This window comes from Sitophilus oryzae, unplaced genomic scaffold, assembly GCF_002938485.1.
Source record: "Sitophilus oryzae breed Bouriz unplaced genomic scaffold, Soryzae_2.0 scaffold_1107_pilon_pilon, whole genome shotgun sequence".
In the NCBI taxonomy this organism is placed as follows: Eukaryota; Metazoa; Arthropoda; class Insecta; order Coleoptera; family Curculionidae; genus Sitophilus; species Sitophilus oryzae.
Window position 1 is genome coordinate 489,654 of NW_022145735.1, and position 27,892 is coordinate 517,545.

Genomic DNA, 27,892 nt, shown 5'->3' on the forward strand with positions numbered 1-27,892 from the left:
CGGCGATACGACACCTGTTTCGCTTCCATATAACATGGTGGGAATTATTATTGCTCGGTACACTGCAAGTTTCGTTTTTGTGCTCAAGGCATGATTGTAGAAAACTCTGTCTTTCCAGAATGCTCTTGAGGCGCTGTTAATTCGGTGTGCTGAATTTCAGAGTCGATATCGGCCTTTCCCGAAATCAAACTGCCGACTGGAATGGTCACAAAATCGTAGGTGGCCAGCAAATCTATAGAATGACTAAGGAATTCTCCAGGGCAGAGACGCGCGAAAAAGTTCATAGTAGAAAGTAGAACATTCACCAAAATTTACGGTAGACCTGATAAGCAAAGTCAGAAGAACTGTCAAAGCTTTAGTTGGTCTACTAACAGGACATATTGTAAGCTTAATACGCATCTAGAGCCGATGGGGTTGCAGGAATCTACAATCCCATCAGTTTTTTTTCAAATTGGCAGAATTGCCAATATGAAAAAAGAAACGACAGAACCATTATAAATAAATAAAAGCTTTATTGTACAAAATTCCAAAATAGCTTCATCGAGAAAGCACTTAAAAAACAAACAAAAGTAAAAAAATATACAAATAATAAAAAATATCATACAATTCGAAAAAATTTACGTCATTAAAATTACAAATAGAACACACATGGACATTGCAGAACACAAAAAAAGACACGTATCAATAAAATTTTACAATAGAAAAATTGTAAATGGATATATTCATTTAAGAGTCATAAAATATTAAATACTAGACTTTAACCAGTATGTGAGATGATCAAAATTTTAAAATTTAAAATTGTTCATGATTAAACATCAACAAAATGTCGTTTACCGCATATAAGGCTCTCTCCAGTAAGTATGATTTCAGAGCTTGGCGAATTGCGGGAAAGAATGAAAGCGACTTGATATCCAAAGGCAGATGATTGTACATTTCTTTGCCTTTAACTAGTTCTGAGCTCGGGGTTGGCTCTTGGCTCTTGGCTCTTGGCTCGGGTTCTGAGCTCTTGGGTTTCTTCCATAGATTGTGATCCGCATTCCTAAGTGGATAGTTGTGAGGTGGCCTTTCGGGAATAGCAGATATGTGCTTGCGGATTAAGCAAATGGATTCAAAAATTAATAAAGAAGGAAGAGTCAGTATTTTGAAATTTCTAAAGAAATTCTGGCAGTGAGTTCTACTGTTCAGTCCCAATAAATATCGAACTGCTCTCTTTTGAAGTTTGAAAATACGATCAAATTTTGTCGCGCAGCAAGTACCCCAGAATGGAAGGGCATAAAGAAGATGCGACTCAAAAAGGGCATAATAGACTATTCTAGAGGTTGATAAGTTAAGTTCCTTAGAAAGTGAAACAGGCAGTGCTTAGTTTCTTTGGTAAAGCTTCGATGTGCAAGTTCCATTTTAACGAGTTGTCTACAACAAGTCCTAATATTCCACGACGTCAATAGTGGTGTTATTAAGTACAAAAGGTTGTATTTATGATGATCCCCTTTTAAATGACAAAACTTTAGTTTTTGATAGGTTGAGTCATAGGAGATTAGAATCGCACCAAGATTTAATGGTGTGATCGTAAGTCACTGGATATAGTATTATCCGTAAAATCATTTTATAAAGTGCGACAGCCTGGCAAATGTGCGATTCTTTGTATTAAGCAATGATAGGTCGTTGATAAGACGCTGAAGAACTATATGGAGGGTTCAGTCTCCAAGCTGCTACAGATTTTGAAAAGGACAGGACTGGATTCTTAATCTAATCTATTTATACTCATAGGAAACTTTTTCAGCTAGTATGTAATTGTGTGTGGGACATATTTACGTTAACCTAGCTGCCGCTCCAAACCAAGTAATAACCCGTGTCGGGGCACAAAACCGAATCCTGCAACATCCTGCTACGCACTCTGTACAATCTGCGCGACCCCTGCAGCAGTAAATTCGAACCTAAACTTGGCGAGACTGAAAATAAACACGACTACATCATATGCCGCACCGGCTATATAAAGGCAAATGAAATTATGTTTGCGACGAACAAGCGACGAGCGATTTGCTAACGTTTACGAGTTTAAAAAGCAGGCAACAAGGACCGCTGGGCCTTTGTACTTCTTGAGAGAAATCCAGAAATAAAATCGATTCTAAGAAAATGGTGGTAAAGTCAGGATGAATACATTTCAAAGAGAAAAAAATATACCTCTCTGATTTAATTTCTATTTCTGCCTTCATCATTATTGCAGAATTATTGTTAGAATACTTAAAACGTAAGCAAAGCTGTAACTGCTATAAATATTATGATTCAAAGTAGAGGACATTAAGCGTTTTATAATAACCATTTATATTATTAAAAATACCTACTACTTTCGGAAGAACAAAATCGGAAAGAGATGAAATATTTTAAATAAAATGACACTTCATCGTTGTCATTTTTCTCTTTTTAAATGATGATATTATTAAATGTGAAATCCAAAGTTTCATTTCCCAGATACCATCATCATCATCTTTATTATCATTTTCAGCTTATTCAACCATTTCCAATTATGGTGTAGCCTCCCTCACATACTTTCTTTGTAGTTGGGCCCATTATTGTTGTCTATTGTTGGCTATGCGGGCCCAAGTTATCCCTGCTAATTTTCTAATATCATGGTCCCATCTCAGGTTTGGTCTTCCTCTAGGTCTCTTAATTCCTCGTGGGTACCATGCTGTAATTGTTGTGGTCCATCTGTTGTCCGTCCTTCTTGCCAGGTGTCCTCTGTGGATAATAAATATTATCTGAGTCTTTTGTCGTATCCACTCTATTCCTTTTACGGTCTCTCTTGGTTATTCCTAGTATATTTCGTTCCATTGAGCGTTATGCGACCTGCTGTTTCTTTATGATGTCCGTTTTAAGTGTCCAGGTTTCGTATGCATAGGTCATGACTGGTAGTACACATTGGTTGAATGTTTTCTTCTTTAGATAGAAGTGGCATTCTAGATTTGAATATGATTGACTTTCTTCCATATAAGTACTCCATGCTAACTTAATTCTTCTGTTGATTTCTGGTAGTAGAGATCCCGAGCTGTGTATAAGTTGTCTCAAATATATATTCTTCTACTATTTCCAGTAAAGTGTTATTTATTAGAATGTCATTTTTTCCCACTAGTTCCTTGCATATTACTATAGTTTTTGCTAAATTCATTTTGAGACCCACTTTATTGCTGGCTGTATTTAGTTCATTAATTAGTGATTGTAGTTCTTCAGGACTATTTGCAATTATGAATATCTATGTCATCAGCGAATCTTGAATGGTTAAGATATTCTCCATCTATTTTTAATCATCATCAACTTTATTCTGATTATTATATTTCATTCAATATCATGATGATGGTGATCTTTCCAAGTCCGATATTATAGGACTGTAATAACATCCTCACAAAATAATCACCTTTAGAATATATATACGGGGTGTTTTTCAAAAACGGCTCACCCCTATATCAAAATTTGATATATGTCAACGTATTGATAATGCCATTTTCAATCAAATAAAGTAAAAAAATACTGACGGTACATACCATTTAAAAATCAAAAGGTGGTGTCGTTTCCAGTGAAACAGGAAGTAATCGAAACTAATTGAATACGTCAATCCATCTTGATTTATGTCATATACTAACATACCGAATCTCGCTTTTTTGTCTGAAAAATAAAATGTTATAGTGGTGAGCCACTTCTAAAAAAACCAGGTAGATCCAAAGATTTTAATTAAAACATAAAACAAGTCTAAATGACGACAGGACTTTTTGACAGCCTCAAATACTGTCATTCCTAGATCTATATCTAAATGCAATCTCTATTTAATATCTAACAAGATCGTTGAGTGTATAAATAAATCCGAAAAAATGTTAAATAAAATAAATACCTAATAAGTTCCATAAATCCAACAGACCGAAAAACAGAATTAGCATAAGATCTCGTTCAAAATAAACGGTTTCCATTAGCATAGATACCTCTGTCTGATGTTCGCTTCAAGAAATATGACGGATATTAGATTTAACGCCTCTAAACGGCCGCATCCAGCCAATACCTCATGAAATCAAAGGCCTCCGCTCTCCCCGTGACGTCATTAATAGTGGGTATAAATCTCTAAGCTTTAAATATTCAAGTTGCGATGGTAGTAATAAAAATTAATTTAGAAGTTTTAAAAAATTAGAGTAAACCCGAAAAATTTATCAACAAATTTTAACACTACAAATATAAACAAAAAAGTAGAAGGGATTGAACCATTGCATTAAATCAATTTAACGTTTCTTCGTATGTAAACATCTATAAAATTATTTTTACCAAGCAACGCACACAAAATTCTTAAATCTAATTACAGTTGATGTTCTAGTCTTCCAACATATATTCAAACTTACTTACCAAACCAAACCAAACCAACCCAATTCAAGCACTAAGGCATTAGGGGTATAAATTTATATATTTTTTAAATCTGCTCTAGGAGTATAGAATTTTGCACAGAAGTTCCTTCGGTGAGGCAATTCAGCAATAAAAAACGATTCTTTGCAATTCATCCCCTAAAAGTGTAAAACCAAGTATGTATTGTCGAAATTTTGCCCAAAGCTTCTTTAAGTATCGCAATCATGACCACCATAAACGGATTCTTGAAAAGTCATCCTCTCTAGCACTAAAAACCGATTTTTCAAAACTCAAACTCCTGAAAAAAAAGTCCTGAAATGAGATGTAAATGTATGAAAATTCGTTTTTATTTGGTCTAGAAGTATGAAATTTTACCCAAAGATTCCTTAAGTAACGTAAACAAGTATTAACAAGCATAAGTATTGCCAATTTATCGTCTAAGAGGGTGAAATTAGGAATAAAAATGTTTATAAAAATTACTACTACTTTATTTTGTATGAAAGTTACTATCAGTAGGTATGGGGATACTTGGAACACACAGCCAGGCTTTTACTGCTTTACTATTATTGTCTGTTTTACTATTTTTACTGTCTGCTTCATACCTTTTGATGTCTGTTTTATTGTTTTCACTGTTTCTTTTTCTGTTTTTGCTATCTGTTTTACTGTTTTGATTCTCTATGTATAGAGGTATAAAAGCCTAAAACAGCAAAAGAAACAATAAAAACAGTAAAACAGACTGCCAAAAGTATGAAGCAGGCAGCAAAAACAGTAAAACAGAAAACAAAATCAGTAAAAGAAACAGCAAAATCAGTAAAATACCCATACCTACTACTATCTGGTCTAGAAGTATGCAATTTTGTACAAATTTTCTGCAAGTGACATTATTGGGCAATAAATAGGGGTAAAATGTTATAGAAAAGTTACATCTGACTAAAAAACTAGGAGGCAAACGTTTTGATGGATTAAGAAATGGAAATCGCGGCGCGGGGGAGCCAAAAATTGAGCAAAAGATCTGTTATATGCTTGTTTTCCAGTTTATAATAAACTTTTTGTTCATTTCCTAAGTTCCCAGTGACTCCACTAACTGGACCAGAACCGTTCTGTTTTCCAAGCGGGAACCAACTGAAAACGGAACTGAAGAATCTGGAAGACTCCATCTGTAACCTGGAATGGATGTCCAACGGTCTAAGACACTCGAAAAAGTTCCGCAGAACTTACGACCGAGAAAAATCAAAGGTTTGTCACGGGGTTTCTAACAGGACACTGTCTCTTCAACGAACACCTCAGTAGGCTGAAGCTGAGAAACAACGGCGAATGCAGATTCTGTGGGGAAAATGGGGAAACACCAGAACACCTTATCACTGAGTGCGCAGAGACGACGACCGTTCGTGCCATGAACTTTGGTACGGCTGATGTCGAGGATGGAGAGCTGGCCTCTGTGGAGCCGTCTCAGATACTGGCTTTTGTTAAAGCCCTGACACTGTATGATGAGTTATAACTCGTTATAACTCAACAAAGGAAAACACACAATAGATCTGTAAAACCGCGGTCAACACCCCTCCTAAACATTTTACATTCTACAAGTTCTTAGTGACGTGAAATTAAAAATAATTTAAATACTTATTGAAGGTTCCAATAATAAAGGTAATGTATCATATAAAAGTTTCGAGTATTACACAGAGGAAGTGGAAGGTTAAAGCTAGTATACTTATAATATATGTATAATAATGCAACTAACGAATAATACATGCGGTGGCTTTAATATTTTGGGATGCATTGATTCCAGCTCCTATCAATCGCCAGTTACTCCCATTCCGTAGGCCCAAAAAAGAAAAAGCGTTGCTGTTAATTCGTTTAAAAATTATACTACCATATTTAGGACGTTATAAGGCCATTATAATTAATTTATTCCATCAGCGAGCGGCGCAAATGATAAATCTGGTTTGATGACGGTGCATCCGAAAATCTACGCAGGCCTCTCGCTTCAGTTTTTGTTTTTGGTATGTGTAATTTGCGCGGTAGATTTCCCAAATCGACCGTTCGTTGGCTACTTCAAATTGGCCGATGATTATTATAGTGGACAGCAAACTACAGGAAATAGGAATGGGCATTAGATACAGATACGACAACGATCTTCTTCTTCTTCTTTTACTTATTGATCTAGTCGATCTGTTAATTTTATGGTTGCCTCTGTAGGAGTTCTTGGGAGATGGACTGCCAACTGTCTTTCCATCTTTTTGGAGGTCTTCCCGGCTGTCTCTTACACATGGGTTTTCCTTCAAGAACTTTGCGTGGTAGTCTGTTTTCTTCCATGCGTTTTACGTGTCCGAACAATTGTCTTTTTCTTTGCCTACCCCATCTCACTACGTCCTGTATTCCACATTGTTGTCTGATATTTGTGTTTCTAATTCTGTCTCTTCTAGTCTTCCCCATTATGGTTCTTACAGTTGTGCAGTTCAGCGACTCTTAACGTCAGGCTTTTGGTCTTGTTTGTTTCCTCTCGGATTTCTATGCGATATGTCATTATTGGTCTGACGCAGGTCTTCCCAAGTAGCATTTTCACGACTTGCGACCATGTTTACTAAATACAACGTCGATACATCGACACATGTTTACTAAATACAACGTCGGATTAGTTACAAAAAATAGTTAGCTCCGTACCTTGGATATTAAAATAAAAGTAAACGTGTGCCAACGTTGAACTAATACTACAACAAAGTAAAAGCTTCTGCGACGTCGAATAAACGTTGTCTTGTAACCTTTTTTGCTTAAGTGATCTTTAGGTTATTCGGACAACGTAGTTACCATGTTGGGCAATAAAGAGTTTTCCGACGTCACTTTCAGGACCTATTCCAACATTATGCAAACGTCGTCTGTTTTACTAATTCCAACGTTGTTTAGATTTCCTTATTCTTACGTTGGTAGGACGTCGAGCCAGTACCTTTTTGCAACTATATTGAACCATAACCTTAAATCTTAAATTTTCACTTCATTGTTCTGTTCAGTCAGACAGTTCAGTGCTGTTTTTGTTTTTATAAAAAAACTTAATTAAAATGGAACATAAAAAAGGTACATATAAAACTAAATTCAAATATACATCGACATATTACCGATACTTTATGCATTCACTCGTTTATTTAGAATATAGAGGGCGGCACAAGCTAGACTCTAGGATGACTAAATTAGGCAATCTTGCGACTAGTATACTACTTGTTAAGGCTGAACTGCGACTTTATTAGTCCAATATGCGACTACTCGAACTACTCCATCTTAATCTCCAAAACAACAAAGTGAAAGCCGTCATGTTGAATAAGAAAATGTTTCGTTCCTAAAATAGCAATTCCTGCTTTTTGAATACATTAACTTGAAATATTTGACCCTAAACAACACGCGGAAACAATTTTTTCTACTGCGAATAAATTATTCTCATTTTACTAAAAAAAAATTCAAGAAATTTTTTAAAACTTCTCTAATTTTAAGGCCCATTAGTATTTTTCAAAGTAGAAACAATACATTTATCAATAAAGTTGTTTGCGTTTAACTTTTTTGCCTTGGGTAACGAGTTACAGAGTCGGTTAAAGTGTTTCAATAATTATGATCTTCAAACATCCTCCACACTTAAATACTTTTGTTTTGTGTTCCTTTACTGCCATCTGGCATATGTGTCTAACTAAATCATAAAAATAATATTTTTACTATAATTATCCCAATTTAGGATAAAACGCGACTTAGACGCCATATTATTATAGTTTTGTATTTCTGTGAATTAGGATTTTAAACAACGTTGCAGTTTATACTAAATTACGCTGCTAGCCAACGTCGATCGGTATCCAACGTCGTTTCGACCCAAAAATTATTCTCCAAACAAGTGCAGACTAGGGTTGGCACGAGGTTGTGCCGACGTTGCGCCCCGACGTTTGGCCGCGTGACACAACGTTGTCCCGACGTCCAAATGCTGCTTGGGTTATAAACTTTAATTTAGCTGTCTGTTCGCATGAAGGGGTTTATCCACACTATACGGAGATCTGTTCAACATAAAAAGACTCGGAGCAAAAACACGTATGATATTTATCACAGAACTTCAATACGCTGATCACTACGCTCTAGTTGCAAAAACGTTACAGCAATTACAAGAAATGCTGAACACATATACCTGGGCATACGAGGCTGAACATCGATGAAACTAAAACCATGTGTACTCCCCCGAAAAATCATAATAATGCTATAAAAATCACTAAAATCAGAGAAGGACTGAGTCTCCTTCTTGCGGTGCCGTTCCTGTCTTCAGGCGTTGGCGATCTCCATGACTATTTTGTTGAAGAGTTCTCTATCTTCTGCATGAAACAGCCTCTCCATCCTCAGGCCGCGGCCGGTCCAGTTCCGTATATTTCTGGCCATGACAGTTTTCTTCGACCTACCCATCTTTTACCTTCGATTTTTCCTTAAATGTATCCAAATTAAATGTTCCAAACAAGGAATATAATATTTTGTGCCATGCGTTTATGTGTCCGAAGTAGCTAACCTTTCTGGTCTTGATGGTGGTTAAGAGTTCCCGATCTTTATTTAGCTGTCCTAGAACTTCTTCGTTGCTTGTATGTTCGGTCCAAGAAATCTTAAGGATTCTCCGGTAGTGCCACATTTTAAAGGCACATTTTATTTATATTCTCGACTTTTACTGAATATATAGCGGAATCCTGTTACCTCGGCAGTTTGATTTCGGAAAAGGCCAATATCAACTTTGAAATTCTCAAACTCAAGAGCATTCTGGAAATTAAAAGACAGGGTTTTGTACAACCATGACTAGAGCTCAACCGAAAGTTGCAATGTACTGAACAATAATAGTCCCCACCATATTATATGGAATTAAACAAGTTACAATAGAGACATCTTAGACAACTGTTAAGAATGGTACGAGTGTTGCCACAAGAAAATTTTTGATTGTGCTTGGACTTGACCATAAAAATGTGTAGAATTGTGTAGTCATCCATAATAAATATCTGTAAACTAGCCAATAAGATGTACGTTTGCCAAATTTTAAAGCATGATTACGAGTCTCGTTTCCACTCGTTTGTATACGTCAATATATTCATTTCCCATTTCATTTCCTCCAATGCCAGCAAGGATTGCAGTGACAAAAAAACTGAGGGCGCGAAACTAACGATTTTATGGACCAATTAGACCGTTTAATTCTGTTTAAAAACTGTAAACTATTCAGGACTGTTTAATCGGCCAAATTTGTCCGTAGAAACTGCAGACCTTGCTGACATGGGAGGAAGTGAAATAGGAATTGAATAATATTCACGTATGCAGACCAGTGGAAGTTAGACTGTGAACTACAGTGACGTAACTGAGCAATGAAATTTGGCTAAAGTACGTGTTATATATTATTAAAGGGATTAAGCAATCATGTCTATTTACCGTTTTTGGTCCTTGACTTATGACCCCCAGTTCATACTCTGATATTTAATTGAACACCTGAACACTGATGACGGAAAGTGATATTTGTCAGTTCAAAATTTAAAGTACACTTGTACATCTTTTGATGTAACTTAAAAGAAAAAATCAGCTTTTGTCAGCTGATTTACTGATTCTATACGAAATATGTAAATTCTCTAAATGTGTAGCTTAGGCGATTGTAGTGTAGGTAGCGGTGCAATCATAGAAGTAAATGTGTAGCAAAGTACACAATTTTGTAGCTTGTGGCAACCTGAGTGGTACCACCATGTCTCAAATGTATCCTTGAGGTCCATGAGGTCCTTGAAAAAGCTAGCTGCGAGAGCGCAGAAGTTTTGATTAGCAAATCCCGGTTAAGAAGGACTGGTAACGTATGCAGGATGCAAGAAAACCGTCTACCAAAATATCTCCTTTATGGTGAGCTTGTAAACGGTAAGAGGAAACCGGGTGGACAATTCAAAATGTACAAAAATATTTTCCATGAAAACTTAAAGGGGAGAATGCATGGAGAATCAGCGCACAATAGAACGCAATGGAGAAGAATTGTAAACTCAGTTAACAACGACAACCAAAAAGCAAAGAGGCAGCAAAGTAATGAGATTTTTGAATGTCCGGAGTGCGGAAGAGAGATAACGTCACGTATCGGGCTTTTCAGTGACAGAAAGCTCATGCAAGAAAATGCCTTGCGTAACCATCTTTTGATGCGTGTCATATACTCGTCAGCGAGTAATGGCAGTAAGTAAGTAAGTCAAATTGACCGATTGTTGTGAATTGGCACAGGGAATTTTACTTAATACAAAGTGGCTTGAAAAATTAGCATTTAAGCGTCTGTCGAAAATGTCAGTTCCAGGGTGTATTTTATTTCATTTATCATCATTGTCTACCACAAACAAATGTTGGTCTTTGTCTATTTATAATTACCACACTTAAAAACAGTTAAAACTTAAGAATCCTTTGTTTTGAATATTAATAGTGCAATAACTCTGACAGAACGATCAATAAATAACACTAAACAAAGTTTGTTAAAATAACAGCGCCATTTTATAACTATAAACTTATTATTTTGCAAATTTACTGCTTCGTTTTCAGCAAACAATTCCGTAATTTACGGTGGAGGATGCACAATGGAATGGAGGATGCGTGCCCTAACACAGTAAAACATTTCTCGGACGAGGCAAAGTTAATATTTAACCAAGCCTGAGGCAATTTGTTGCACTTTGTTCAGTCAAAGGACGGAAAATAGAATAAAAACAGATTTTAAAGGCGTTAGTACACTTGAGGATTTGTCGCAATACATGAAGGATAAAATTGGATGAAATCCATGCAACTATAAACCGATCTCTAAGGAATGGACTTGTAGATTGTATGGCAGTTAATCACCGCGACCTTATAGATATATTGTGTTCCCCTTTCTTGAGTTATAACTCATCATACAGTCTCAGGTCTTTGACAAAAGCTGAGACGGTTTTACAAAGGTTAGTTCTCCATTTCCGATATCCTTCGTACTAGAGTATATGACACGAATGGTTGTCGCCTCGGCGCACTCAGTGATGAGCTGTTCTGGTGTTTCCCCTTTTTGTCCACAAAATCTGCATTCGCCGATGATTCTTAGCTGCAATTTATACTGTGATGTTCATCGAGAAGACAGTGTCCTGTCAGAAACCCCGTGACAATCCGTAGAACAATCTACGGATTGTCAAGAAAATCTTCTTAAATCAAGAAAATCTTCTGTTAAAATCTTAACAGAACGTCAACGGTTTGTATAGACGTACCTATCTGTTGAAAATAAAACTAAAGTATACTTGAATAGTTTTATTTAGATATTTTAAATATATTTTTCTTTGTTCTTTGTGGTTTTTTAATTCAAAATGTAAGGCTTATTTTCAAATTTAGTTAAGTTGGTTTATGTTGTTTGGTGTAAATTTTAAGTTACCTATTTTTTTTTCATTTCATTTCTTCATTTGTGATCATTGTATTCAGGTTAATTTTTTCATGACTGCGTACTACTTAATAATTTGGTATTAGTTTCATTTAAACCTCAATTTTTTATGACAGCCATCCCTTGCTTGCTGTTGAAAGTACCATAAAAAAACTGAATATCCCGATTCCTTATTTACTACTTACTATCTAAGCTTACTATCTACTTACTATACCGAAATTACCAGTTCCGTTAAACAGCTCCGGTTGCGGACACGCTATAACGTACCATAACCATGAATCACCCTATACTGGGCTGACCCCAGAAATATAAGTATTTTTCTGCGCATTTTTTTTTAAATCTGGAATTTTTTTTAGTTTTTAGCTAAAAAACATAATTTCTTGGTAATATGGTTCAAAACCGGAAATTCCCGGTTCTTTTGAGATATCAAAAAACCGGGACTCGAAATTATTAATTCCCGGTTCTTTCGGTACCTTCGGGCCTCGGTAACAATAATTTTTACGATAGTTTGTATTGAGATGAAATTTTTTGAGCATATGTAGGTTAATTCAGAGCACTTTTTAAAAATTTTCTATTGGAGTTCTACACTGGTCCCCAAAAAACGTTACATATCAAAATTGTGTTTTTTGTAATGGAACACCCTATATATTAATTGATTTTCGGATTCTGGGATAAAAATAAAGGTGAGTTTTATAAGAGAAGTATATGACTAAAAATGTAAGGTTTTTGACATAATATTTAACATTTTCTAGAAATAAAGAACAATTTTTAAATTACAATAAAAGCTACCTGAATTGGAATTTACCCGGTATAGCCTAATATCTAGTTAAATTAACTATTGTACTTTAAATCAAACTAAAACTTGATCCAAAAAGTTATACAGGGTCAGACAAAATTAATATTGAACATTGGTCATCTTTAAAAGCATGTTACTTTTTTATTATAAATAGAACACCCAGTATATTATTCCGATATTCAAGGAGAATTCATGTCTCTTCAACATACTATTAAGGTTGCTTAGCCCTCAAACAAAGATTTTCCTAGATATTTTCATTTACATGATTTGATCTGAGTAGATTTTTATTATTTGATAAAATTTAGGTGGCCGTGATATGTCTGACGTTACTTCAACATAGCTGTCTAATTAGTTCAACTTTAACAACTAGTTATCATTTTGTGTCAGTTAAAACAAAAAAAAATCTCACAAATTTGCCGAAAATGCAAACTTATCCTACATCAGAGAGAATGATGATATGATTCTGTTAGTTGGTGAATGCAATGTACATTCACCAATTTATAGAATACTTAAATGCTCCTAATTTTATCTAGTCTGATTTTTTTTATGAGAATATTTTAAAGACAGTGTTTACAAAACTCGACGAACTGTTGTCGAAAACATGAGAGAAATTATTGTAGCTGCTTTTCGAGGTAGAACTCCACATAATGCCTTTTAAAATTACCAGATACTTTTGAAAAGACAATCATTTTATGCAGTTAACAGGAAAGGAAGCATTTTGAGCATTTGATTTCATCTACCTAAGTTTTGTCACGAGATGAATCCGCCACGGAGGCAGGTATAGACATTTTTTACTGAATCATTGTTTACCACATTCAAGACACCTTTTTAGAGTACCAAGTTAGTTGGAGAACAAATTTAATGTTATTCGCCTTATCGTTTCTGATGTTCCAATCAGATATGGAACCGATATACCCTCTTATCCAGTCATATTCCAGTCTTTTGTATTTGTTTGGTACAGTAAATAATCACGTGTACAGAGTACTTTAGACTTCTATATGGAGTTCTTCTATACTTCGTCAAATCGGATTTCACACGGTCGAAAACTTCGAGTACCATGAGTAGTACCATCCGGCCGCAACCAACGCACACAAATGCCTTATGGCGGCTTTCGTGGTCCGCGTCTTCTGTCTTTTTGTTTGCGTTGAATTTGTTTGGTGTGGTACTTCTCGAAACCGGTTGGCAGTTCTTGTAAGAAAGCAATTTAGTAGAATAGTAGCCTAGCAGTTTAAGTTCAACTAATCGTCACCTAAGTTTAGAGACAACAGAAAATAAATCGACTTAGAGAAAGTCTTTGTTTTTATCATTTTTAAGGTTAAATAGCAATTCCATAGCAACTGTTAAAATTGCCTTATATCTATCAAAAATAGTAGATAAAATAGTACTTTAACCGAAACGGTAGATTAAATGATACTTTAACAGTGAGGATAGGTTAAAAACCTTATTTCTTCTGGCACGTTTTTTAATTGCTTCCATTTTTGAAAATTTTTCTATTCCTTTTCATAAATTATTTGGGATTTAAATGGAAGTAGTTTGGATATGGCGTTTGTCGCCTCAGCCTGAATATCTGTTGGTAATTTACTTAATTCGTTTTGAGCCAATTCTGGCTCTAATTCAGTCAGCGATCGACACGAAAGAGAATTAAAAAATATTGACTCAAAACTGACAACTAAAGAGACAGCTTTATTTATTTGTCAAATTAGATAGAAACCAACGCCAACCCAGCACGATATTTTTTCTACTCGTAATAAATTCCTTGAAATAATAATTTCCGAATATTTTTTAAAATGTAACTCGCTCTGGAAAAAAATATTGTTTTATACACGACGATAAAATTGCATTATCATCTCCCGAAATTAATTCGCTAGCGATTTCATCGCTCGTGAATTAATCTTTTCGGTCGACGATAAAATACCATTTTATCGTCTTGTATAAAAAATAACTATTATTCCTTGTCAACATATCACCATCATAATATATTTGTTTTTATGAAAAAAAAATTGTATTGCGTTTTTTGTTCAGCATAAAACGACTAACAACGCCAATGACTTTGTGCAAATTGTTAAAAAAAGATGTCTGTGATCAAATAAAATTGTTTTAACAACAAACGGTTTGTTTAAATTTTGCATGTATACAGGGTGGCCCACCGAAAACGTTCCGCAAGGTATAACGGTCAGGATATTTTTTTTTTCAAAAAATCCAAAAACACGTCAATTTTGTTTTGGTTTGGTTTGGGACAACTTTTGCTCCAAAAATTATTGCAAAATCTTCAACCCTCTAAGCGGGGGTGTCATCCCCCAACTTTTTTCAAATGGGAAGGGGGGTCAAATGGTGCAGCAATGAAAAGAGCTTTCTATTCTCTATAGTTCCCGGCCTCGTTTTTGAAAATCGGTAGAGTCATTGAAAAAATATGAAGGATTGAAATTTGAAAAGTTTATTTAAACATTTATCAGAGTAAACGATAAGGATAAATTATTTCGATCAATCTGAGTTTTTTTCTTATTATTTCTAGATGTTTACGCATATTTTCACTTGCCACAAGGTTGAACGAGCAGGTGCGGTATTTGCTAGATAGCGGTTCTGTGACTTGTGCGTTGAAATAATTCTTCTCAATATCGTTAAACTGACCTACAATAGAATTTCCAAAAATACCAGCCCACACGTTCAATTTCTGAGGGTTTTGTGTGTGCACCTCGTGAAAAACCCTGGGGTTGTCTTCAGCCCAGTACCGACAGTTGTGCCGATTAACTACACCGTTCAAAAAGAAAGTACACTCATCCGAAAAACACACATTAAATAGGAAATTATTATCATTAGCCACTCGTTCACTCATAGATACGTGTAGTTTTTAATTTTCTGAAAACAAAATTGCAAGCGGCGATCAAAATCGTCATTTTTGAGTTCTTGTACCAACTGAATTTTGTACGGGTGGAACTTCTATTTCCTTAATATCCATTGGACAATTGTACGATTCACGCCGGTCTCATTAGCTAATTTTCTTTTACTCAGCGTACTGTCCATGGTAACTTGGCCAAATACGAATACCTCCATAGCTTCATTTTCTACAGAATCTCTCATGATTTCTCATGACTACAGGATTTTCCCTCTACCTCTTTTTATTCATAACGGAACCAGTTTCGCGAAATTTTGCTACTAACTCGTGAACAATTTAGCCATAAAGGTGTTTGTCAGGCGTTCATTGAATATCTGCGCAACCCGATTGCCACATTCACTATTTTTTAAATAAAGTTAGATTATGTCTACTTTTTCTGCAAGTGAGTACACCATAATTAAAAAGTTTAACGATATTGAGAAGAACTTCAACGCACAAGTCACAGAGCAACTATCTAGTAACTACCGCACCTGATCGTTCAACCTTTTGGCAAGTGAAAAAATGCGTAAACATATAGAAATAATAAGAAAAAATAGCAAATTGGTCGAAGGAATTTATCCTTATCATTTACTCTGATAAATGTTTGAATAAACTTTTCAAATTTCACTCCTTCCATATTTTCTCAATAACTCGACCGATTTTCAACGAATTTTCAATTCAAAACGAAGCGGGAAAGTATAGAGAATAGAAAGCCCTTTTCATTGCGTTACCACTTGACCCCCCTTCCCATTTGAAAAAAATTGGGGAATGACACCCCCGCTTAGAGGGTTGAAGATTTTGCAATCATTTTTGGGGCAAGAGTTGCCCCCCTCACAAAAAAAATTGACGTGTTTTTTAATTTTCTGAAAAAAAAATTACCCTGACCGTTATGCCTTGCGGAACGTTTTCGATGGGCCACCCTGTATGTTTTGCGGTAAAACAAATCAGTGTATATGTTACTTCTTCTTCTTCTGTACGTGCCGTCTCTTTCGTGGAGGTTGGCGATGACATTGGCAAAATCTTCACGATTCTCGGCTTTCCTTATGAGTTCTTCAAAAGTTAGGTGAGTCCAGTTTCTGATGTTTCTCAACCAAGATAGTTTCTACCTGCCGAGACCTCTCTTTCCTTCAATCTTATCCTTAACTATCAATTGTAAGACGTGGTATTTTTCATTTCTCAATATATGCCCTAGATATGATGTTTTTCTTATTTTTATTATATTGAGCAATTATCTTTCTCTGCCTATTCTGTTGTAGACTTCGGTATTTGTGATATGGGCTGTCCATGGCATTTTAAGCATTCTTCGATATATCCATGTTTCGAACGATTCGAGGCGATTCATCTCTTGAAGTTTCAGTGTCCATATTTCTGCTCCGTATAATAGGATTGACCAAACATAACACTTAACGAGCCTATTTCTCAATGTTTCCCATGTTCAATGGATGTGACAATTCCTCATGTTCAATGGATGTGACAATCCAAAGATTGTTCTTACTTAAATCAAGGAAAGTCTTGGATTTTTCTCGGTAGTAAGTTCTAAAATTTTTTTTCGTGTGCGAGGGCCTTAGACTGTTGAAGGATTCCCATTCCAGCATTATATCCCTTGGTAGGCTGGCACCCAGAGTAGAAGAACTCTCGTTGTTCAAGGTGTTAACTATCCAGGATAATATTTGAACTTGTAGACCTGTTCCAAGGTATTGCCCTCTATTTTCATAGGAATTGGTACATTTTGGTTCTTTCCAAATACCATGACTTTAGTTTTAGAAGAATTGATCTTTATTCCGTATTTCTTACAGGAGCCTTCAAGTCGTTCCACTAAACTCTGGAAACCAGTATCAGAGTCGGCAATAAGAACTGTGTCATTGGCAAATCTAATGTTCTTAATGACTTCGCCGTTGACTTTAATACGGCAATAATATGTTGAAGAGAAAGCTTCCTGAAAAATCGCCTCAAAATAAACATTAAATAACGAAGGAGACAGCACACATCCCTGTCTTACTCCTCTCTGTATATTGACTGGATTGGAATTGTCACAGGGATGTATATGTTACAGGGAATGTGAATGTTAACAATCACTAGCAAATGCTAACAATTACCCATGTCGTATTTTAAAGAAATTTGTCAACTTTTACTAGTAATTGTTTGCGGTCACTAGCGAGAATAAGATTTACTGAAAGCGGTTAGTAAGTCATTCTATTAGTATTTAGTAGTAAGCTCCAGTGATTACTAGCATTCAGTAGTAAAACTCTGTCAAAATTATATGGACTTGTAGGTTAGTTCTCCATCTCCGATATCAGTCGTACCAAAGTTCATGGTACGAATGGTTGTCCTCTCGGCGCACTCAGTGATGAGGTGTTCTGGTGTTTCCCCATTTTTTCCACAGAATCTGCATTCGCCGTTGTTTCTTAGCTTCAATCTACTAAGGTATTCGTCGAGGAGACAGTGTCCTGTTAAAAACCCCGTGACAATCCAAAGATTGTTCTTACTTAAATCAAGGAAAGTCTTGGATTTTTCTCGGTAGTAAGTTCTAAAATTTTTTTTCGTGTGCGAGTGCCTTAGACTGTTGAAGGATTCCCATTCCAGCATTCTATCCATTGGTGGGCTGGCACCCAGAGTAGAAGAACTTTATTTTCTTTGCTTAATTTGTTCAGCTTTTCCACTATCTATGGTCATTTATTGTTTCCGATAGTTCCTATTTAAGATAAGTTGTACGGATCTTTCCATAGCGTAGATTTCTGCCTGAAGGATACTGGGGTAGGTTCCCATTGGTTTGCAGAATTTAGTTTTCGGCCCAAATACTCCTATCTCTGTCCCTGCTTTGGTTTTGGAAGCATCAGTATACCACGTTAGAGTATGGTCTTTTGCATGCTGAGCAAACGTTTCTCTCTTCCAATCCTTTTTATTGCTTAATACTACAACAGTGAGGTGTTTTCCTAAGTTGTACATTCATGGTAAATCATCCACTGATAGTTGGAGGAAAGGAATTTTCCGTTTGAGGGTGTCCTAGGGGCTTAGGACACAACTACAACCAAGAATGGACAACTTTGAGAAATATCTCAATGTAGCATTGAGTATATAGACTAGTATTAAGTATACATAGACTTTTTTAAATATTTTTTTAATTCCAGGTAACGAGATTCACCTCTGATCATAAAACATTTAATCATACATCGTAAAGCATGGCATCCCGGCTTTTTGGAGCCTTTATATCCATCTCATTTTTGCCCGACGTAAAATAAAACTTTATAGGTTTTTATATGGCTTTCTTCGCTAATCCGCCGACACTAGACTTTTATTAAATCTAAAAATGGCCTCTCTGTGTTTAGGAACAATAAAAACTTCATACGTCTATATTTAAGCAAAGCGTCTTAACAAAGATATACCGCTCCGAACTCTTTAAGTGCCATAAATCAATTAGTTATTGTATAAGAGGCGTGAGTGTGAAAATAAAGTAATTCACGTTCAAGGTTGTAGTAATAAAAAAAGGGGGAAATGCATATTTATTTATTTAAAATTGAAAAAATAAGTTAAAATGCAATGAAATACTAAGTAAGACGTATTTTGTCTACTAATTTACGTTGTAAGTGACACCCATCCACTTCGCTAAACATATACAATCGAGATGGTATTTTTTTACACATATCTATACCCGATTTATCTATACCCATTTCAGAAGCTTCTGTAGCAACGCGAACCTGTAGGTAACCTTAGCGAGGTCTGCGAATGATCGAGTAATGAACAGCAAACAATACATACATACATACTGCCATTACTCGCTGACGAGTATTTGACACGCATCAGAAGATGGTCACGCAAGGCGTTTTCTTTCATGAGCCTTTCTGTGACTGAAAAGCCCAATACGTGATGTTATTTGTCTACCGCACTCCGGACATTCAAAAATCTCATTGCTTTGTTGCCTCTTAACTTTTTGGTTCTCGCTGTTAACTGAGTTTACAAATCTTCTCCATTGAGTTCTATTGTGAGCTGCTACTTCCCACTCATTCTGCACAGCAAACAAGTCATACACCGCGAATACTATTCTCAGTTCAACTAATTTTTTTATACTTAGATTATCATTCCAACTCAGAAAAAAATTAATCACCCCTTTCAAACCACATAAATTCTTGTAAACAAAAAAAAATGTGACATCGAATTTGATAATGACAAAACCATATTTTTGCTGGTATTATAGCTTTCTCTGGGGCGTATTATATTTTTTTTTTTTGTAATTTGAAGGTAGATTTTTGCAAATAACTTTTAGATGCCTATTCCAAATAAAACGAAATTCTAGACGACAGTACAACTTTAATGCCTCTTTAAAAAAGTATATTACAATTTTTGCATAAAATCATCTGGAGAGATAATATTTAACCTTTTCAAAATTTACATGGGATTTCCTATATCCCCCGTTCCGATACAACACACGGTATATCTTATTTTTGAGAGCATTGGCTTTAAAATAACAACAGAATAGTTTCTTTCTAAATTCTTTATCCGTTATTATCTACCACCCACCTACAGACAAAAAAAAATTCTCTTACTAAAACTCCAATTTATTTATTTGACAAATTTTTGGTAATAAACATAACTATACCACATTATTTCCAGCTTAGTTTATAACCTATTTTCCTTTTTGTCGCCCATCAAACACAAAGGTAAAAAAATCATAACGACCACTTCCTAAAACGAGGTCCTAAAACTGACAAACGACCCGAGAATTCTCGCGTTTTCATTTGGCCTGGCGGGCACATGCGGAACTAATGGACCTTTTACCTCCTAACGAGTCTTTTTGACGGCCGCCAAAAGGGCATTATTCGACCCTAAGGCACGTATACACGCCCATGAATGGTGAAAGAGATGAAAAAAAAAAACGTGGAAGATTGACATGATCTATGATCTATAGAAATCGGCCAATAGAGTATTGATATATATTCCTACTTCGATACGAGTTTTCTAAGTAATTTATTATCGTATTTATTTCTGCGTGTGTGGACAATTAACTTAGACCTCCTTGACTACATACAGAGTGTTAAAAGATATTGGCGACATGTTAGAAATAATATAATACAGGCATTCTAAAGTTACGTCTACACTTAATGTTTTTCTTGTCAGGTAAGACGGATTAAAGACTAGCGTACACACGGGAACATTTGGTCTGCAGTGTTATCAATTATAGTATTAGGGTGTAGTGAAGTTGAAGAGCAAAAAAAAACATGAAATTTCCGTACAGAATTGTGTTTATGGTTTATATTTTACTTGTAAACACGCAAAAGTGATTGTAAAAATAGTATTTTTAGATAATAATCATTAAATATCGCTAAACAATTTTGTAGAAAAATAATAAAAAAGATATGGGAAGCCTAGATGGAGGAAAAGATTTGCTAGAACTTGAGGAAGCATTTGAAACTACAATCATGGGACTGAGTGAGTATATGCAAAGATGGATTAGTGAAGATTATCAAGAAGCAAGATGAAGGAGAAACATACTCAATCATAATCAGAATGAAATATGACACAGATGAAGAAACAAACAGGAACATGAAACAAAAAATAAGGGAATAAATAGAAAAGCGAAGAATAGGAAGATTAAAAGAAAAACCACTATACGGACAGTTTATGAGACATTTGGATAAAAAACTTCATCAATAAAAAGAGCGTATGTGGAAGCGATAAATATGTTTAACTATTTTATGTTTAGTGACTGTTGGCTTATGTTTTTAAAAAAAATTTTGAAACATTTTTTTAACAAGTTTTGAGTATCAATATTTTTAAGAAAGTAAGAAAGATCATCAATCGTTTACTGTTTACATAAATTTTTGGTAAATTCTAGACATTTCGGCGAGGTTTCAAAAAATGTTTCGCCTGTACCTCTTTTTTACCCTCTCGTCCTCTATTTTTTATTTTGAAAGTTGGTAGCCCTAGGTTGGAACTTTTTGGCCTTGGTTGTTTGGAACAATTAAATAACGCAGTAACTCACCACAAAACACTTTACATTTAAACAATGGACACGCGTTTCGCTAACCATCAATTCGCTAACCATTACGATTATTAAAAGATTGCAGGTATATTTTTCTTTTGCTGTTTTATTTTACTATGCGGAAATTTGCAAATATACTTTTTAGTCCCATAAAAATATCTAACGATGACATTAAAACCACAAAAATAAAAAATAACAAATTGGTCATATTTTATTAAAATAAGTTATTACTGCTTTGTTACTGCGATGCCAGTGATTTTATTACTTTAAATAAATAAACAGAGAAGAAATAAAATCATATATTATGTGTATTTATGTCTATTAATACACGATATTAATGTTGAAATAATCGGGAGCAAGTTCGCATCAGGAGATCTATAAATACAAACGCATATTGGATCACATTTTTAACGGTTATATGCATTGGCAACTTACAAAAGTAGATCACGGCCTATTTTTATTCGAACCATTAAATATTTATTACCTATTCATTACTTCATATTGAGTATATTTATGTATTTTCAGGCGGATTGGACCAAAAATTTTGTTATAACTAGTTAATTTTTGCAAAATCACGAGTCGTCACTGATTTCGACAACCATCAGATAGCAATAGAAACAGGGACGCAAAAGTTATTGGTAACGCCTTCTCTTCTAAACGGCAAACGACCAACATTATTTAGAACAATAATTTTCATTCATCTCAGAGGCAATTAATATTGTATCTTAATAAGGGATCTCGCTTAATAGTAAACCGGATGAGAAAATGTTGAGAATTTTAGAAAAAAGGTGAATTCATCAGTTTAATGTCGATAATAAATAATTATTAAAGTGTGACAATAATGTGAGGATAGTTAACAAGTTACCGAAAAGTTTTAAAAAGAAAATTGTTATTGTTAATTGTTGTTGCTGACCATAACTTCGTACCACCCTCGGTACCCCCTAACAGTGAACTGAAATGCCATTTTTTTTTTAAATATATAATAATAAATTACCAATGAAGAATCTGTTTCAGGTGAAGATTTCTCACAGCACAAAACAGGTCTTTCCATTTGCCGATATCACCCGCGAAAAAAGAACAAAAACTCGCGGACAAAACACGCGGAAAACAAAGAATCCGATTACTCTAGGCCGTATATTTCACCTGATGGGCGAACAATACGAGCAGCCGGCGCAGACTGATTTATTTGCAAAGATACTAGATAGCAACCGGCTAATCTGTAAGCTGACAGCGCGTTTGAGTGCTCTGTAGCCTAAAAAAAACACCGAAATAAGCTTTATTAGCACGCCTCTTCGCGGTAAAGCGAAAGCTTTAATAAGCTCGAAAAAAAAAAGACAGGAAAGGAACAAAGAAAATTGAAATATTAGTTTGGATATTATTCAAGTCTTGTTAGAGTTAGATTGTTCAAGAATACTTTGTGGCCTGTGCTCCAGGAGTGTTGACAAATTTTAGAATTTTGAATATCTCCCTTTTAAAATAATTTTTATGTTCTTTAATTTGGGCATTTAAAGGTCAATATGTTTCAGCAAGTTAATTATTTTTAATTTATTTATTTTTATTTTATACTACTCCTTAAGGTACGTCCATAGTGCACCGTCTTCCCACTTTCCTGTACCCGGCTTAAGGTTGATTCTCACTAAACCTTCCGTAGCTGCTTTCCGTTTACATAAAATATTATATTATGTAAATGAATAGGACAATGTACACTATCCGTTCCGTTTCCCTTCCGTTCCATATCCTTTCCTTCCATACATTTTTTTGGCTGACGGACTGAAGCCTATCGGAAACAGCGTTGTCAAGTTCTTATATTTGTACCAGCTTTGTTAACATTTTGCTGATATTTATTTATTCTTTCACCTCTTATTTAAATCTATTACCTTTTTCAAAAGATACAAATTTCTAAAATAAAACTTTCGTAATGGTATAAATTGTATAATAAAAAGTGAACTGAATAGGGAACGGAAGCTTACGTATAAAGTAAAGTTTATTTATCAAAAAGTAAGGATTTCAATAAGTACAATGTAAGTAAAAAAAAATAAAACTAAAGTTTGTGAAAAAATAAGAAAACAAAAATAAATAAAGCTATTTCTTAGTTATAGATTTTCTAATTTGACAAATAAACTGAGTTGCTCACCAAAGAAATAAATCTTGTCGGTGAGAAAACAATTTCTATTTAGCAATCAACAAAATAAACAAGTGTACAAACAGATAAGGGAGACAAAGAAATGACACAGCTAAATTCATTTTTTTTATTTTTTTTTTCCGTGTCTAGATCAGGATTTTTGTGACAAAATAAGTTTTTTTTATTTCCAGCCAGGGTTAAAGTCATGTTCGGGAAATAGGATCTGAATTGGGTTATAATTATTTTTGTTTTCTCTCTAAAAAATAGATATATGCACTGAAATATAAGTGAAACAAAAAAGACGATTTATTCCTGACGGTTCTTTCAAGAAGTAAATTCGAACCGTACCAATTTTGGTGGTTTTGTTCTCGAAACCGATTTAACATCTGCGACACCCGTGGCACTACCATTTTCTTTCATCTTTGGTCTTTAACAGGACAGATAAGTATCCGTTAAATTTGAAACGGTGCTGTCACGAAGTAAACCCGAACGACCATCTGGGTACCGGCGATAGTCGGTACCAACCCTAGTGGGCTTTAGCTTCAATCTTATCTTATTATTGGTACCGTTCGGACACTATTTTAATGCGGTTTCAACACTAACGAAATATAATATAAAAATAAGTGCTGAGCGATTTACCACTAAAACAGAAATTTAGGAATATATAAATGTTTTTTTTTACCTAGCCACTTTTGAGGCGCACCCGGTATAGTTCATATTCTAACATCAATGTTGCAAACAAATGCATTGACCTGATAAAAATGCATATTTTATTTAATCCTAATAAACATTTTATGACGCCAACTTATGCGCCCAGCTGCGTCTCTTGTCTCTTGTATACAACTCTCATCTCTTTTTCTCCTGCTTATATATACATGTTCACACCTATTATATGTTGAATAAGCAGTCTGAAATCTCTAAAAAGACACAATTAATCATATAAAAAATACTTGTTCTCGGAACGGCTTAATGTTGTAAAAACGACGAGAGATTGTTCAAACAACAATCTGATGGTAATCTCTGTCTTAAGAAGAATATAACGGAGATATGGGTATTTAAAATAGCGTTTTTTTTTATATTTACATTACAGTTATTTTAGGTGGTTTTTGTTCTATTTTTTTCAGGTTAAATTATTTTTTGTATATTAAATAGTTGTAAAAACTAACCAAATAATTTTCTTGACAAATTGGTGAAGGCATTCTAACTATGTTATCAACATTAATGGGACACAGGGGTAGATTACAAGAATAATGCAAAAATGATAGTAACAACCGATAGCCTCTATACAAAACATTAAACAAGTTTTTAATGCAATCTAACCACCATAATACAAATAAACATAACATAATCTAAGTAAAAATTAAAAACAAACAAAAAATCATAATGTTTATCTGTGTCGTCTCTACTAAAGTAACGACTAGCTCTAGAAAGTTGCTTTTTTTACTAAAAGATAGATAAATGGCTCTTCTAAAAACTGTCGTCGCCGGATCTTTTGTTTTTCATTTAATTAAACAAAAAATAAACAGTATTTTTTCCTGATGCGCCAGGCTTCAACTAGTATTACATAATTAATACGTAGGTACATAATAATACATAGTTAATTATTCATATATAATTACATTATTATACCAGCAAAATAAAGCCCTAATTCACCACAATACACCAAAACACTTTAACCATGTTAGCATCATCAGCTGATGATTAAAACTCAACTAATTTAAGCATCGAAAACTGGATGAATAGTGTATCCATTTAAGCTGAGACAACCCGGTATACATAATATGGCTCAAGAACATCAAAGTACATAACAGCTGGAATAGTATGCTATTCATAGGCCCATAACCCTTCTGTGGCACTGCAAAAGTAGTCGCCAGAATAGTCACAAAACAGTGGATGGCCAACAAATCTCTAGAATGGGGACAGGACCTTTGCCAAAGTTTATGACAGACCAGATGAACAACCACTTCTGAGCACTTTATGTTTACAATATCTGAGTTCATTATGTTTCGTCTCCTTGTATATGTTTTATATACGATTAGCCGATGTTTAGATACTTAACCCGATGTTTGTCATACTAAAATTAATAACTTGTAGTCCTAAACAAATAGGTACCTACACTAAACATTTATCAATATTTATCATTATCTACGCCATTGGAATTCCCGTTTTTCGGACATGGATCTTCGACGACATTCCTACGAATGACGACCAGGTATCGACGTCCTTCCAGGTCTCCGGAGACTGCTCGTCGTGCCATCGCAGGAATTCGAAAAAAAAGCCTGTCCTGTTCCGTTGCTCGGGTAGATCGCATTACCTAATAAGCATAGTGGACCGTTGCAGGGCATAACGATACGGCCGCACTCTTTGTGCAGAATTATGTCAGATGAAATCGATTCGATGATTTTTCAACAAAATTATATACAGTGCGTGTCATAAAAGAGTCGAAATAAGTGGGAAAAATAATTATTATAAAGTTTTTGATTAAGTAGGAGTATTTTTCCATACAAAACTATAGTAGTAGTGATGTATAGAGTGATTCAGGCTTTCGAGAAAGCTCTATATTAGGTTTTTGGTTTGTGAATTCCATTTCAATTTTTTTACATACTCGTAATATGGGTGATGAGGTTCTATTATGCGTTCATTAGTTATCGTTCGAGTCTTGATTTGCCTGCCTGCTGCTTTCCTTAACAAATCCATCTCTGTAGGTTCCAACATTCCTTTTGTTGTTTCCTTAATTGGCCACACTTTACAGCTGTACGTGGTTATACTCTTGATGATGGTATTGTATATTAGTGTTTTGTTCCTGTTGTCTCTGCTTCTGTCCCACAGTATCCCATTTAATACCGTGATAGCATTCCTTCCAAGTTGGTTTCGTTCTTTAATTGCTGTATCCAACAATCCATTATTTGTGATTTCCATACCCAAATATTTGTATTTTGTGCAGCATTTAATTTTCTTCCCCTTCTTCTAGTATTAGGTCTTGTTGTTCCCCTCCGATACACATATATTCTGTTTTGTTAGTATCGATCTCGAGTCCCCATTTCTGATATTCTTCTATAAGCTTACTTGTCATATAATTTATGTCAAATTATGTAATCGTAATTTTGTGCTATGAGCACCTGATCATCCGCGAAGCACAGTGTGTAGAGCATGTTATCCCCCTATGGGTACTCCAATATTTCTATATTTTTGCTTCCAACCTTTGAGAACTTGTTCGCGATAGATCTTGAACAGTGGTGGTAAAATACAGCATCCTTGTTTCAGACCTTTGGTTCCATTAAATCCTGTTGTTAACTTTTTGCCGAATTTTATTCTAGTTTTTGTTTCTTTATATAATGATTTTACAGCTTTTATTAGCTCTGCGTTTATATTGTTTTTTTTCATAGATTCCCAAAGTCTCACAAGGGGAACGTTGTCGTATGCCTTCTGCGGGTCCACGAACAGAAGATGTAGCTCTTAAAATAAAATAAATAATAATTGTAGCTAAATTTTTTGTAGCTAGTATTGCATGAGTGACTGTAAATAAGTGGTTCACCGTCGATCTTCCGGCTCTAAATCCTGGTTGTTCTTCGGCTTCTATTTCTTGGTACCTATTCGTTCTCGATTCTAACTGCCAGTTCGTAGGCTAGTCTTGCACAAGACCCTTGCGCAAGACTGGCCCTCTTGCAAGTCGTGCATTCTTGCAAAATGTGGTAGGGTCGTTGTTTTTCACATTTATCATTTATTTTAATATTAAGGTTGGTTTGTGTGCTTCCATATATCCTTGTTTATAGCATTCTGCATGTTGTTTCCATCGCACTCTCCTGGCAGATGCTTAAAGTCATTACTAGTCTTATAGAAGTATTACCTTTATGATCAAACTATTGATAAGCTGGTTCTCTTCTGGATTGTACGCAGTGGCAACTAGCAAAAAAAAATATTTTTTATTTTTTGGATTTCAGTTGGATACAAAGCCCGGAAATAGTGCGTCGGGCATCTGTAGCTCCTAGAATAAAAAACTTACAAATTGTGTTGAAGTGCAAGCCTAAAATATGTACTAGGATGTATTTCAGGAAAATATTTTAACTTTTATAGGGTAGGTCAAAAAAGTGTGAGTGGATCGGGATGATTTTTTTAAATGGAACACCCTATATATTATTGCATTTTTGGCTTCCTTTCTGACCATTTTACAAAATCTCAAAATATTATTAAATATATTTTGATACCTTCAGAGATATTAATAAGTATATAAAAAATATATATTTTTCAGAATTTCTTAAAAAAAAATATTAAGAATACAAGAACCTGCCCTGAAGTCAAAACTATATTAGGTATTTACTTTAGTTGGTCTGTAGTTACTTCGCTATAAATATAGT

General features: G+C 34.8%; 1 protein-coding gene across 5 annotated transcripts in view; it reads right to left on the reverse strand.

Annotated features, from left to right (window-relative positions):
- LOC115880989 (tensin-1-like) overlaps positions 1 to 27,892 on the reverse strand; it is a 458,204-nt gene that overhangs the window by 235,300 nt on the left and 195,012 nt on the right. The window contains exon 1 of one of the 5 annotated variants that reach the window (XM_030898366.1): positions 22,410 to 22,481. The exons of the other annotated variants lie outside the window; for them this stretch is intronic. Coding sequence (XP_030754226.1) covers positions 22,410 to 22,466 — 57 coding nt within the window. The 5' untranslated portion in view covers positions 22,467 to 22,481. Of the gene's footprint in view, positions 1 to 22,409; positions 22,482 to 27,892 lie in introns of those variants that run through there. 5 annotated transcript variants of the gene reach the window in all.